General features: G+C 42.1%; 1 protein-coding gene across 4 annotated transcripts in view; it reads left to right on the forward strand.

The window, feature by feature from the left end:
- The window catches only part of MRTFB (myocardin related transcription factor B), a 200,679-nt gene that overhangs the window by 116,933 nt on the left and 67,589 nt on the right, over positions 1 to 16,157 (forward strand). The window contains exon 1 of one of the 4 annotated variants that reach the window (XM_075285774.1): positions 5,837 to 6,005. The exons of 2 other annotated variants lie outside the window; for them this stretch is intronic. In XM_075285774.1, coding sequence (XP_075141875.1) covers position 6,005 — 1 coding nt within the window. In that variant the 5' untranslated portion in view covers positions 5,837 to 6,004. Of the gene's footprint in view, positions 1 to 5,836; positions 6,006 to 14,407; positions 15,146 to 16,157 lie in introns of those variants that run through there. One more of the 4 variants, XM_075285772.1, reaches the window with a different exon arrangement.

The raw sequence follows: 16,157 nt of genomic DNA on the forward strand, positions 1-16,157 counted from the left end.
CACATTTTAAACTCTGTATAGAATTGGCAAATCTTCATGTTTTCATGTTAGTGATGTCAGTTCAGCGAACTTACAAGCACTGACACCGCAGTACATTCTCCTCCCAGTGTGACTCGGGGGATGATGTTTTGATGTAGTCAGTCTATGAGATCATTGAAACCGCAGTCTCATAATTTCTAAGATGTCAGAACTTTTACACTTGTCCGCTGCAATGTAACTATATTATATACACATACAGAACAAAAGTTTGGACACACCTTCTCATTCAAAGAGTTTTCTGTATTTCCATGACTATGACAATGGTAGATTCACACTGAAGGCATCAAATCTATGAATTAACACATGTGGAATTATATACTTAACAAAAAAGTGTGAAACAACTGAAAATCTGTCTTATATTCTAGGTTCTTCAAAGTAGCCACCTTTTGCTTTGATTCCTGCTTTGCACACTCTTGGCATTCTCTAGATGAGCTTCAAGAAGTAGTCACCGGAAATGGCTTTCTCTTCCCAGGTGTACCGTGTCAGGTTTAATAAGTGAGATTTCTTGCCTTATAAATGGGGTTGAGGACCATCAGTTGTGTTGTGCAGAAGTCAGGTGGATACACAGCTGATAGTCCTACTGAAAAGACTGGTAGAATTTGTATTATGGTAAGAAAAAAACAGCTAAGTAAAGAAAAATGAGTGGCCATCATTACTTTAAGACATGAAGGTCAGTCAGTCCGAAAAATTGGGAAAACTTTGGAAGTGTCCCCAAGTGCAGTCGCAAAAACCATCAAGCGCTACAAAGAAACTGGCTCACTTGTGGACCGCCCCAGGAAAGGAAGACCAAGAGTCACCTCTGCTGCGGAGGATAAGTTCATCTGAGTCACCAGCCTCAGAAATTGCAGGTTAACAGCAGCTCAGATTAGAGACCAGGTCAATGCCACACAGAGTTCTAGCAGAAGACACATCTCTACAACAACTGTTAAAGAGGACCTTTCACCATTTTGCCCACAGGCAGTTTTATATACTGCCTTAAAGCTGACAGTGCGCTGAGTTCAGCGCACTGACTGCTTTCCTGATCTGTACCTGGTGTGAAGAGCTTATGGTCCGGTATCGTAGCTCTTCTATGGTCAGAAGGGCGTTTCTGACAGTTAGCCAGAGACGTCCTTCTTCACAGCACAGCCAATTGCGCTGTGCTGTGAGAGCCGGGAGGAACGCCCCCTCCCTCTGCTCACACAGCTCGTCCATAGACGAGCATTATCAGGAGAGGGAGGGGGGAGTTCCTCCCCGCTCACACTGTACAGCGTGATAGGCTGTGCTGTGAAGAAGGACGTCTCTGGCTAACTGTCAGAAACGCCCTTCTGACCATAGAAGAGCTACGATCCTGGACCGTAAGCTCTTCACACCGGGCACAGATCGGGAAAGCCGACAGTACGCTGAACTCAGCACACTGTCAGCTTTCCGGCAGTATATAGAACTGCCTGTGGGCAAAATGGTGAAAGGTCCTCTTTAAGAGGAGACTTTGTGCAGCAGCAGGCCTTCATGGTAAAATAGCTGCTAGAAAACCACTGCTAAGGACAGGCAACAAACAGAAGAGACTTGTTTGGGATAAAGAACACAAGGAGTGGACATTAGACCAGTGGAAATCTGTGCTTTGGTCTGATGAGTCCAAATTTGAGATTTTTGGTTCCAACCACCGTGTCTTTGTGCGAAGTAGAAAAGGTGACCGGATGGACTCTACATGCATGCTTCCCACCGTGAAGCATGGAGGAGGAGGTGTGATGGTGTGGGTGTGCATTGCTGGTGACACTGTTGGAGATTTATTCAAAATTGAAGGCATACTGAACCATCATGGCTACCACAGCATCTTGCAGTGGCATGCTATTCCATCCGGTTTGCGTTTAGTTGGACCATTATTGACCCCAAACACACCTCCAGGCTGTGTAAGGGCTATTTGACCAAGAAGGAGAGTGATGGGGTGCTACGCCAGATGACCTGGCCTCCACAGTCACCAGACCTGAACTCAATTGAGATGGTTTGGGGTGAGCTAGACCGCAGAGTGAAGGCAAAAGGGCCAACAAGTGCTAAGCATTGCTGGGAACTCCTTCAAGACTGTTGGAAGACCATTTCAGGTGACTACCTCTTGAAGCTCATCAAGACAATGCCAAGAGTGTGCAAAGCAGGAATCACAGCAGAAGGTGGCTACTTAGTTATTGGTGTTCTCAGTCGAATACCACGTGGAGAGGCTGGAAATATTCGTTTCCCCTCCAACCTCCCCATGCGCCTTTTTTTTTTTTATATATATATAACGCCAATGTCTATGGAGGGGAGGTATTCGATTGAATATACTTGCTCATTTCTACTGAATATCCAAACTGCAAAAAAATCAAAATGCAAAAATAAATATATTTTTGGCACTTCCCCTACCCCCAAAAAATGAATAAAATGTGATCGGAGTCTTTTTACCCTATATAGGTACCAATAAAAAATGTTGGTTTTCTCATTTTATTAAAATTTTTATAAAAATTTTATTTAAATTGTTAAATTGATTAAAATTGTATTAACATTTTTAAAGATGATCATACAGACCTACAGAACAAAGGTAATCTGAGTGAACGCCAGGAAAACAAACCCAATAAGAAAATGGCGCGACTGAGGGTTGGTTTTTTTTTTTGGATTCCTAGTACATTGACTGGAATATAAAATGGTGGTCTTGCTTTTGGAGGGGGGCAAATTGAATATTTGCGTGTTGGAAGGTGTTAGAGTCCTCCATCCTTCCCATAGTTGATGACATTGATGAATATTACATGGCTGCTTTTTATAGTAATTAACTTGGAATATTTCTATACAGAATTAATATCTAAAACTTATCTCGCCGTCTGAGACTATTGCTTCTCAGTGGGTGAAATTTTATTTATTTGGGACACCATGGGGACTAATAGTTTGCGTGAGACATTCATGGCAGAATCACAGCAAGGTTTCCGAGCCATGCCTAGCTGCCTCTCGTGTGCAGGAGCTGTCACATCGAAGACCGTCTATGAGAAGGATTGTGTCTCAGCACATCTCGGCGTCATGCTCTGAATACCTATTTGGCGAAGCATAAACGTGAAGATTTACCATGTAAATGGCATCCTCAGCAGCTGCCGCCTCCACAACTCAGGGGCTGATTACTATGTAATCAATTGTGGGGCTTGTAACACACTAATAATAGCAAAATTATCAGACACCGGCACCGCTCATCCCCCCAAATATAGTAGATAAAATAATAGCGCAGACATATTTGTATTAAGACCTCTCATTTTCTATTTTTCTAGCTTTGAGATTTTTATCCATTTTCATTCAGGTTGGCAGGGTCGTGTATTATAGCGATACGACAGGACTGCAAATCGTCCACGGACATTGCTGGACGCGTATTTTCCAATAGTGATGGACGATGCTTTGCAATGTCTTCAGTAATCGCAAAGGTACATCCATAGGTACTAAAAAGTTGCAGATTTTGCCTCAAATATTGTGGTAAATATTCAGAAAGGTCCACATTTTGCATGTGGACTTGCTAGGGTTTGCATGGCCAAGAGTAAAACCTGTACAAAGGATTGAAAAGCATGTTAGTGATACAATCTACAATCTCCTTATGTACCTCTTATGTTGTTAATGGAGTGTTACAATATACATTTGGTCATAACAAAAACATTGTCAGGTACAGAAAGCAGATAAACCTCTGTGTATAGATTTCTATAGACCAGTGTGATCAGAATTATCCATCATTACATGTGAATTTTCAGGATCAGCAACCATGTGTGTACATGAGGAAAAACACTGTTTCTGGACATTATATGACTTGTGTTCACTCTGCAGTCTCTAATCCTCAGTAATCCCTGAGCTAGTCGGTAGAGACTAGATACTATGATGGCTCCCGTAGATAGCACACAGCGAAGCATCATGGAGGACATAATAAAGTAGTGCTGAACAGTACTTATGTGACTAAATCACTTGGGGTAAGAAAGAAACTTGTCAGTCTCTGCTTCACTCTCACTGTTCTCCTCCCCCTTCCCCTCTCCATAGACCTTTATGGACAGTTGAAATCTGATACATCTGTGATCGGATAGTCTGTCTTGTCTCTTAAGACAGATTTAGCAGAGAATTGAGTGTGTGAGAGAAGTATAGAAGGCCGAGGAGCCTCAGAAGTAGAGAAACCTACCTTTATTCTCTGATAAGATATAATATTATTTGGTATATTCACTTGTACTATTGATTTATGGAAAGTACCGTGACTGGTTAATTTATTGTCATATTGACTGCTCAGGCCCCCAGCGAGTGGGGGATTTTTGTCCACCCATTCTGAATGAAGTGGTGGTCATGTAGTGCTCTATTAAGAATTTGGGACAAATATCCCCCATAGCGGATGTGGATAGCTGAGATGGCACAGCCCCTGTTAACCGTAAAAGGGCAGCCCATGAATATAACTACAGCACCATTGTTGTTCTTGGGACTGGTTTTGGAGTTTAGTGTAGTTCTACAAACAGCCACTGTATAAGGGTGGCACTGTTTCTAGAAAGCCTTTAAAGAGGACCTTTCACCATATCTGGGCACAGGCAGTGTTATATACTGCTGGAAAGCTGACAGTGTGCTGAATTCAGCACACTGTCGGCTTTCCCGATCCGTGCCCGGTGTAAAGCGCTATCGGTCCCTGTACCGTAGCGCTTTACAGTCAGAAGGGCGTTTCTGACCATTAGCCAGAGACGTCCTTCTGCCTCGCGGCGCCAATCGCGCTGTGCTGTGGAGCGGGGAGGAACGCCCCCCTCCCGCTCCTGATAATGCTCATCTATGGACAAGCTGTGTGAGCAGAGGGAGGGGGCGTTCCTCCCGGCTCCACAGCACAGCGCGATTGGCGCCGCGAGGCAGAAGGACGTCTCTGGCTAATGGTCAGAAACGCCCTTCTGACCATAGAAGAGCTACGGTACCGGGCCGTAAGCTCTTCACACCGGGCACAGATCGGGAAAGCCGACAGTGCGCTGAACTCAGCGCACTGTCAGCTTTCTGGTAGTATATAGAACTGCCTGTGCCCGGATATGGTGAAAGGTCCTCTTTAAAGAGTTATTGAATCTGTTCTGTTCATCGCCAGCGTTGGACTTATACATATAAAGTCACTGCAAGTATTGTATATTGACACGTGGATCTTTTTGTTGGGCTAGGTGGTTGAGATTTAGTTGTTTTGACCCAGAAAACCCCCTTCAGAAGCTTCTGGGACAGGCTAGGAATTCAGTCAGTGTCAGCATGTAAGGGGTTTTATCTCCGCCTGTCTTGTGAATGGGACTGTAAAAAGTTAAAAAAAAAACATGCCCCAGAGCCAAACCTATGCCAGACAGTCCACCAGTGATAACAAGGAGAAGGTGGCTGATCCGAACAGTACTCGCTCATCTCTTATCAGGAAAACTCCATTCTGATTTATTAGATGGTTAAACCAAAGCCGTTCACAGTCCGAATTCATCCATCAATCTAAAAATAAAATAAAAGCAAGAAAAAGAAGCCAAAACCCATAAAACTTGCATTTATATTCTGCTTTAGGAGCTGCGCTCTACTCCCTGGACATCAGAGTCTCCCTCAGGATAAATCCGCTGATCCACATTTACTTTTGTAATCCTAATTTTTTTTCCTTTTTTTTTTGTTTTATTTTTTTTATTACAGATGATATTGATTTTTGGCGCCTAGCCGGTGCTAAATGAGTTTAAAATTCCTTGACAATCTTGTTTTATTGACCAGGTCACATTTTTTCATCGTCCCGGGGGCAATTTTTGTTTGTGTTGAATGTTTTTTGACACCCGGCCATGGCTTTCTGCTCTGTGTATATTTATTCTCACACTAGATAGATGAGCGTCCTCGGCTGGGAAGGAGGATTCTGAAATGATGCATTGTGGTCGCACTCCATTCACTTTTACCCTTTGAATAACAACTATCCTGAGGCAGAGTTTTGCCCTAAAGTGGGCTGGCTCCGCTCCTTCCACTTCCCGGTGACTCTGCCTTGAGTGAGTAGGATTTTTACTTGGTTGGGACCCAGACACATCACAGGGTGTTTTTCAGAGAATGAAAGGAGAGTTCGTTGCTTCTAGATCTGCTGCTGTATGTACAGTAAGAACGAAAAGACATCTTTGTGGTACCTAGACTATTACCGTATATGTATTAAATGTATAGCGGTGACTTATATGTGTTTTATGCAGTATTCAATCTGTGGGGTCTGGACAATATTCAGGAGACTGGGAAAGCTGAGTTAGAGATAAGTAACAAAACCATCTCTCCTGGTAATGCTTAGCACAAGCCAGACAGGCACAATATTATACGTACAAATGCGATACACAAAAATTTTCACGCATAATTTAGTATATGACTTTATAATAGTTTATATGTGTGCGAAGTTTACCATTATCCTGTCGTAGCAAAAATCAGCGGTTCCACCCTATACCTTGTGGGCACGTATACTATATGTAGAAGGAGGGACATGTCATTTAACTCTTTGTGTGTTGTATGATGAGTGCATGGTGATAATAAAGTACTTTTGCCTGCAATCGTATGTAAAGTAATTATCAATAAATATAATGCTTAGCCCTTATATACCGCCATATATATATATATATATATATATATATATATATATATATATATATATGTGTGTGTTTTTACGTTTCCCAGCAGCTGTGACTGTTAGTCCCGGCACATCCTGTAGCCATAGGCTGTGGTTTGCAGGGAACTACAGTTGCACAACATTTACAGGGCTGTATGGTATTTGTGTAGTTTATGTGTCCGTGCAGGCACATATGATATTACAGGATCTATAGGACTGTATATCTCCTGCAGTGCTCCCTTGTTGATGTTGTTGTGGGGCAGCTCCTGCTGACAGCCCTGATAAGACTGCATAGCTGACATACCAGAGGGCTGCACAGACATGCAGGAGGGAAGCCATTGCTTTGGAGAATTCGCTTAGATCCCCTGCACTGATAGAGAACAGATACTTGTAACAACACAGGGGACTTCTGGGGTGTATACTGACATGTATACAAACACCAAGTGTTCTCTGAAAATCACAACAGCCTTTTTATTATTATTATTATTATTATTATTATTATCATCATCATCTTCATTATCATTCATTCATTCTACTACTACTTATCCAACAACTGTTTAATTTAATTTTCTCTCACTTCCTAACTGTTGGATAAGTTCCAGTTGGGTTTGGGGAATAAAACTTGTATCATTATAATATGAATTGCCTTCTTGACTCCATCCAGGAACCCCCTCCCCACCGTTGGTCACATTAAAGACTACTGGCAAAAAGCTCTTTGACTTCAATAGGTGACATCTAACTCTGATCCCCCTGCAGATAAAATCTGGGCAGTAGGGAACTATAAACAGCTGTCCTATATACTAGGGACCTTCATACAAATGTGGACACCCCTCTTCAAGGACATAAATGAATCAAGAGAGCCAAAACACAGATCTTCTCTAGAAGAATGGGAAGTTCAGTAAGTCATTTCTTAAAAACAAGAATGTTCATATCCCCCAAAAAGCTTAGGAGGCCGGCAAGCTTATTATCAATGGCTTTTCAGAAAGCTCTTCTGTACTTCAATAAGGGAAGATGAGTGAAAGGTTTCTAAGAGTCGAGGGGGCTCGGACTTAGAGCCATAGATAGAACATGTCTATAGGCGCACCTCCATGTGTATGGCTGGATGATGCGACTTCTGCTATTCACATGTAAAGCTAGGACCTATGCCTTTAAATCTTATGCTATTACCATTGACATCAGCATGAACACAGACTATAGGGTTCTCTTTACAGCTTGTTCTATCTATATTGTCATCAATAAAGTCCAACCCATTCTTCATTTCACCCTAACCATGAATGTCTTTAGCAGGGTCCCACCATCTTCAGCCCAGTTAGGTGTCCGTTCCTTAAGACGAGGTCCAGATTACTTTGATAGTCCTGGACTGTGTCATTCCGTTACATGCTGCCATATAGTACATACAGGTGAATTTGCTATGTACTGAATAATGTCTTAATGTCTATCTGGTACCTCCAGGTATTGACCATAGTTTAGGTCCTTGCCTGTATCATTGTTGACCCAAACTAAGAGCAAGGCTTTTGGCCAAGTGATGGTTACATGGGGGAGACTCTTGGGATGAATTAAGCATGTTTCATCTTCTAATGTGGAGATTCATCATTGTCATGTATGAATGGTCATATGCATAAAGATTTCATTATACAAAACTTTCTTCTATTGTTACAGCAACTGTTCTCAATTTTTGTAGAATTGTTCCTCATTGTTTTCTTAGGTTGTGTTCATGTCTCCACTTGGATACCACTAGAACAACACAAATTCTGACAGGGACAGATCGGTCATTTGATGGCACAAACGGATCCTGATGGACTCTGACTATAATGGATTCCACCGGGTACCCGTTCTGATGCCTCCAATACAGGTGTGAACTTAGCCTTAGGTAAATCTGTGCTCAAAAGTGACAAAAGAATAAGATTTCAATTAGAGCTCCATGAGCAGTTGTTATAGATCTTTCCCATATTCCTGAATGGCAAATCTACTTATGCAGCAGCTGTTTCCCTGCCGAGTTGTATCCTAGATTTGCTATTTGACAAAACTCATTGTCACATCATCTTTGTATTCTGTCCTACATAGGACTAAAGGTAGATCTGCTGCATGTATGTAACACAGTGAGGAAATGTGAAATGTCATATTCAACTCTTCCTCATCTGGTTGTGACTATCACCCAGCTTTGCCAAAAACAGACTAAGGAAAAGTCGAATACTCTTTTTAGCCAACATGCAGACGCATTGTGTCTGCTCTGCAAAATGTACCCTGCCTTGGCCGATGCTGGGCCTGGACCAGTACTAGATGACTCTTATGAGTTAATAGTAGCATGTTTTGGATGGATGGAGACCCCAGCAGTGTCACCCACAGTGCATTAGATCTTTGTGTTCCAGCGATGTCCCCTCCAGAGCATCTGCACAGTTGGTCAGTCTTTTTCCATCTCAGAAGCAATTTTCCCACAGAAGATAGTGTGTGGGCGTCAGCAAACATTAGCAAGAAATAGAAAACACATCATCTACTTCTTCCCTCTTCACCCTCCTCTCACCAGAACGGACGAGCCCACGAACTACAGTTTCGGGATAGTAAAAATAGAGACTGTTCCTCCTACACTCTTATTACATTGGTCATCAGCTGTATGACTGGACTTCTCACTGCTTCTTGCCAACTTCTCATCAGATTTCAGCTGCAGCTTTTTTTATGTACTTGGTTTATATTTAATAGATATTATAGATTTGCTCAGCATACAATTTGTTCTGCAGAATACTGCCATGTGAACGTGGGCTGAAGCTGACTGCAGGCGTATTGAGATGGCCATAATGCAGCCATAGTATACAGCTGCAGATAAGATTTGCCATCTTAATACACCCATATGGCAGCATTACAGCCATCTGAATAAGACCCAAGGCTGGATTCGCACACACTGCTTTGCAGCATCTTTTTAACTAGTAGTAATGGGGACAATGTAGAGCAGTACTGCTTCAAAGTTCCTCTAAGTGCCCCTGTAGGGTCTAGGATGGGAAGCGGTTATCGTCATCTCTTCAGCGATTTGCCAAGAAGGGAATAACCCTGCAAATACAGTGTGTGATATAGGCATTACTAGGGTTCTGGACAAAAAATAGCGATCAGTCCCCAGCATTGCCACCTATGATCAGGAGCTGAACTGAAGTTCTCTGGCATTACCACAGTGTACAGAGCCACCTGTTTCCAGCTCCATACACTGTATAATTCCTGTGCTCGGGGCTGCCGAGAATAGCTGATCGGTAGAAATTGGATATCGTTGACCTATAAAAAGGACAAGTCGTCGAGATCAAACCTACTGGACAAATTGTTAAAGGGAGTCTGACACCAGAATAAAGCACATTACACCAGCAATGCTGAATGTAGTAACACTTATTTCATGAAAATTTGTGCCGCCGTTGCCGAGATATTAATTTCATTTCAGAGTATGCAAATAAAGGCAGCGCCATTGTTACACCCCACCCTGCTCTAATATGTCCTCCTTCACCCCTTCCTTCTTAGAGTAACAGGACCCGGTGAAGTTTAGCTTGGCTCCCTGGCCCTGTCACTTACAAGAGGGTGGTCCCGAGCAGTGCGGGGCAGAACAGATTGAATCCCCCCTCGGGGCCACAGACTGGTGTATTTACATATTCTGATATAAATTAATATCTCTACAATAGAGGCATAACATTTCATGGGGGGAAAAACATTACACCATGGTGATAGACTCCCTTTATATGACTTTTTAAACCACCAATGAATGATCAATGGTCTGAAAAGTTGTAGCCTAGGAAATTCTACTAGTATGGCCCACATGGCCAGGGGGGAGGACAGGTGGCCTAGTGATGGCTCTTACAAGAGCCTTGTACTCGACAGTGGTGCTTTGTATAACTGTGACTACAAGACACATATACATTTACTTATAGATTTTATGCCCATTAGTGTTATAATCTCTTGGAAATAAGTAAGTTGTAACGACATGCGGCCAATGTATATTGTGAATGGGATCTTTGGCATGGTCTGAGTTAATGCTTTATGTAATGTATTAATCTGGAGCCTCCATTACAGTATATGGATGATGTATATTTTCTCCTTGCGTCAGGAGATTCTTAACAAACAAACCTGGATTCTGAGCAGAAATCAATTTTGAATATTGATAATGGATATTGTGTCATTAGCCGAGTAATAAGAGTTTGGAACATCATTGTGTACATCAGACGTGCTACATGACAATAGCGGATTGCATAGTATACTTGCAGGGGTCCAGCTGAAAAACATCCTTCCTGGGATCTGTCTTTAAGCAATTTGGAGGGGCGTGTGGCGGGGTGTACTTCCTTTCCAGTGTTTCATGTAGACTCTGCTGCCAGATCAGCCACTTTCATGATTTCTTCAGCATCTGCTTCACTTCTGGTCTTCCTGTCGCGTGGGGTGAGTCTTAAGGCGAACATTTTAAAGCTGCTACTTCTACACTGCAGAGCCAAGTAATGGTCGTAATGCGACTGCAATGAGTACGTCAGGCCGTAGTGGTGGCTGCACAATCTCCTATGTAGGATGAGTATATATGGAGCTGTTATTGGATTGATTTGGAAGGTTTTGGGGGCTTCTTAAGCAGATTACATTATGAAAACGTATCCTCTTGGGGCTGCTGGCATAGTAAAGACATCAGTAAACTTTTACTACCGGTATTGAATGTTGCTTAGCAAAGCAGTGTGTGCTGTGTGCAGGATGTACGGAGGATGTTAGCTGCGGTTTTGATCTTATGTCATGTTATGTTGATGTAACCTGTAAAGGTACATTCACACAATGCATTTCCTTAATTTTACTAGTTAGACACTTTTATTTAACATGTTTTCCATTTAAAATGAAAAATACTGGACCAAAAAACCGCATGTATATTTTTCTGGTATAGTTTTGATGCTGTTTTAACTGCTCTGTGTGAATACACCCTTACTGTAACACTATAGGAAAGCCGCCATAATACATCATCCTAACCATTCTCAAGCAAAACCATAACTTCCAGATATTTTCCATCCTGCTTTGCGCTTTTAATGTAGAGCCTTGTTCTTTTCACCTAGTCTATACCGTCTTGTATTTTTCTTATAATAGTTGTCCTATAGGACTGGAGTGTCTACTATATAATATATAGCTTTCTCATACTGCTGATCTGTTCAGTTGTATGGCAACCCCCATGGGGGCCACGATCCGAGCCATACACTGATTTTTCCATGAACAGATGTAAATAGCAGTGTAGCAGAAATGTTTACAACCAGACAGAAGGGGACAACGCGAGTTCATGAGTAAATTTAGATTTCAGGGGGCACTAAGCTTATACCACAATACATAATGAAGTTTATAAGAAATGTTGACAACGTTCCCAAGTATGATGGCTAGGGTATGTACACATAGGACATGCAGGGAGGCAGAGAATATATATATATATATATATATATATATATATACACAGTCCTATGAAAAAGTTTGGGCACCCCTATTAATCTTAATCATTTTTAGTTCTAAATATTTTGGTATTTGCAACAGCCATTTCAGTTTGATATATCTAATAACTGATGGACACAGTAATATTTCAGGATTGAAATGAGGTTTATTGTACTAACAGAAAATGTGCAATATGCATTAAACCAAAATTTGACCAGTGCAAAAGTATGGGCACCTCAACAGAAAAGTGACATTAATATTTAGTACATCCTCCTTTTGCAAAGATAACAGCCTCTAGTCGCTTCCTGTAGCTTTTAATCAGTTCCTGGATCCTGGATAAAGGTATTTTGGACAAACAATTCAAGTTCAGTTAAGTTAGATGGTCGCCGAGCATGGACAGCCCGCTTCAAATCATCCCACAGATGTTCAATGATATTCAGGTCTGGGGACTGGGATGGCCATTCCAGAACATTGTAATTGTTCCTCTGCATGAATGCCTGAGGATTTGGAGCGGTGTTTTGGATCATTGTCTTGCTGAAATATCCATCCCCGGCGTAACTTCAACTTCGTCACTGATTCTTGAACATTATTCTCAAGAATCTGCTGATACTGAGTGGAATCCATGCGACCCTCAACTTTAACAAGATTCCCGATGCCGGCATTGGCCACACAGCCCCAAAGCATGATGGAACCTCCACCAAATTTTACAGTGGGTAGCATGTGTTTTTCTTGGAATGCTGTTTCTTTTTGGACGCCATGCATAACGCCTTTTTTTTATAACCAAACAACTCAATTTTTGTTTCCAAAATGAAGCTGCCTTGTCCAAATGTGCTTTTTCATACCTCAGGCAACTCTATTTGTGGCGTACGTGCAGAAACGGCTTCTTTCTCATCACTCTCCCATACAGCTTCTATTTGTGCAAAGTGCGCTGTATAGTTGACCGATGCACAGTGACACCATCTGCAGCAAGATGATGCTGCAGCTCTTTGGAGGTGGTCTGTGGATTGTCCTTGACTCTTCTCACCATTCTTCTTCTCTGCCTTTCTGATATTTTTCTTGGCCTGCCACTTCTGGGCTTAACAAGAACTGTCCCTGTGGTCTTCCATTTCCTTACTATGTTCCTCACAGTGGAAACTGACAGGTTAAATCTCTGAGACAACGTTTTGTATCCTTCCCCTGAACAACTATGTTGAACAATCTTTGTTTTCAGATCATTTGAGAGCGGGCTGTCCATGTTCGGCGACCATCTAACTTAACTGAACTTGAATTGTTTTGTAGAAAGAAATGGTCCAAAATACCTTCATCCAGGATCCAGGAACTGATTAAAAGCTACAGGAAGCGACTAGAGGATGTTATCTTTGCAAAAGGAGGATGTACTAAATATTAATGTCACTTTTCTGTTGAGGTGCCCATATTTTTGCACCGGTCAAATTTTGGTTGAATGCATATTGCGCATTTTCTGTTAGTACAATAAACCTCATTTCAATCCTGAAATATTACTGTGTCCATCAGTTATTAGATATATCAAACTGAAATGGCTGTTGCAAACACCAAAATATTTAGAACTAAAAATGATTAAGATTAATAGGGGTGCCCAAACTTTTTCATAGGACTGTATGTATATATATATATATATATATATATATATATATATAAATAAATAAACTCGGACGTTGAACATTCTAGTGTATTGATGCCATCTTCTTTATTTTTCAGTATAACAATGAGTCTGTGAAAAACGGATGAAACATAGACAGCACATGGATGACACCCGTGTGGTGTCTGTTTTATTCTATAATTTTGCGCACCCGTAGACTTTCACGACTGAGGCAAATAGAGAAAAGATTTCAAGAAAAAAAATAGCGCATGCCATGATTTCTTTGTTCTAAAGTGTCTCTTAAGACTGGAAAAAAAAACAGGCGTGCAAGTGGCTTCATTCACTATAATGGGCTGTTGTGATGTCCGTGTGCTGTCTGTTTTTTTTTTTTTTTTTTTATCTACGATTGTGTTTGACCAGAACAATCGTCAGTGTTTATGTGGCGTCTCAGAACTGGGTATATGTGAGATATAGCAGCGACCACCCCATTGAAGGACACTACATTAGGCCGCTGTCTGATGGCTGAACAATAACTCGCACATCAAATAGGAAACGTGAGAAAGTAAATATTTGGCTGGAATGTAGTGTGAATGGTGTTTTCTGTGTCATCAAACATGAAGGCCGGAGCTTGCGACTTGTTAGGCAGGATCCGTCAATTGTATAGGGAACAGAGATTTATCAGATATTACAGAGATTTATTACATCTTATAGAGAGTTATTAGATATTACAGAGTTTTGTTAGATCTTCTAGGGTCGTCACAAGGAAATGACAAGAACCTGGATGTCGCCAGTGGAATGTAATATCACTGCTTGTCCATTCACTCTTTGTGACCACTTTTGGGGACAGGTCTTCTCCTGGGGGGCAGTACCTGTCATCTGCAGCTTGTGTGGTGAATGATCTCCGCATGGGATAACATCACACTTTAACACTGTGTTGACCTTGCCCTTTGTCTAAACTTCTGAGGAAACTTCCTCAAAGAAGTCTTGTATGAGGGCAGGGGTTGGACAGCGGCGCAGTGGTGTCCATCTGTCCGTCCTGCCCCAGCAGCGTGCATGCAGAGAGCAGTGACAATGTGCCTTGTCCTATTTCTTCTTAACTTGAGAGTCAGCCCTGGTTATTCTAGTGGGAGCACTACAGCGGCGGCGGTGGTAACACTGCTGGTGGGTGGAGAGCTGCTATACAAAGGGGGTGGAGATCTGCACTCTGCTGTTTCCACAGCTCCGCTTCCCTGTCTGGGAGAATTCACTGTGTGTGCAAGTCACAATTGAAAGGAAGCACCATGGCTTTTCCCCTGGCTTAGACATGTAATTTGTCCGCTTCTGACGCCTGTCCCAGGAAGGATTTTGTGCTGGTCCCGCAGTCCATTTCCCCTCACCTCCCCTGGTCTTTGCTGGATATATAATATTTGGAAGCAAGCTCACCATGATTGATAGCAGTAAGAAGCAGCCTGCTTTCACTGAGATTATACCTGCTGGGGATTTTGATCCATTGAAAGACAAGGAATGTCTTGACGCGAACAACCAGAAAAGTCTGAAGGAAGGTCAGTAAGCTTGTGGTTCGTGGCTGGTGGAGGGGGATGCATTGCAATGCAGACATGATATCAGCCGGCTTGAGCGCTTTCCAGATGAGAGTGCGGTTCCAATGTGTGTCTGCAGTGTCCGCATCCTTGCATTGTACATCTGTTTTCTGCATTAGGCTGGCTCAAAGGGCCAGTAGATGACCCAGTGCCCAGCATTGTCCAGGATATCGGTCAGGCCGTACCTATACCTAGGGACATAGCATAAGTACTTAAGATGATTATGGACTTTCTTCTGCTTTCTAATGGCTAGCAAAGTGGTTTTCATTGATTTCCATCCGTCATTGTTATATTAACTATTCCCTCCCTGCCGGGGTTCACATATTTTTAGCCAGTGTCTAATGTCTTCATAGCTTATCCTCTCTTTTCTACTTTATTTAAGTGAATTTCCCCATTCCTTATGTCCACAAATCTGGGTTTTAGCTACTATGCAGAGACGGGCACGGCAAGCTCAGCAATGTCATTGTCTCCGCAATCCTCTTTATGATGACCAGAATCTGTATTAAGATTCATAAAGTATCTGCTTATGACGGAAATGCCCAGTAGGATTGTGACACTATGCACAGCATGGATCCTGCCTACCTGGGATGGTTACTGTTCAGATGATGCATATAGATTGCTTGCATGATAATAAAGGTGCATTGCAGCTTACACTACAGTATATCAATAGATAAATGCACGTATGGAGATGTAAAACCTGTGCATAGTGATGTACGAATGCAGTCCTGTGTGGAACCACGTACAGCACATGGCAATATCTTTACTAGGTGTTCCAAGTGACAATCTCACCTCTGCTGCAGCAGAGAAACTTGGTCCTACTACATCAATAAATGCAGCAAGTTTTGGGGTTACGTGCTGCGTTTCCTATACACACTATGTACAGCACTTTCTAGAAAGTACAGTCGGGCATAATATCCCAACCTTGTCTATAAACAATACTTGCAGATTACATCATCTTCCATCTGTCTTCTGCTGA

The sequence above is a fragment of the Leptodactylus fuscus genome, chromosome 8 (genome assembly GCF_031893055.1).
Source record: "Leptodactylus fuscus isolate aLepFus1 chromosome 8, aLepFus1.hap2, whole genome shotgun sequence".
NCBI lineage: Eukaryota > Metazoa > Chordata > Amphibia > Anura > Leptodactylidae > Leptodactylus > Leptodactylus fuscus.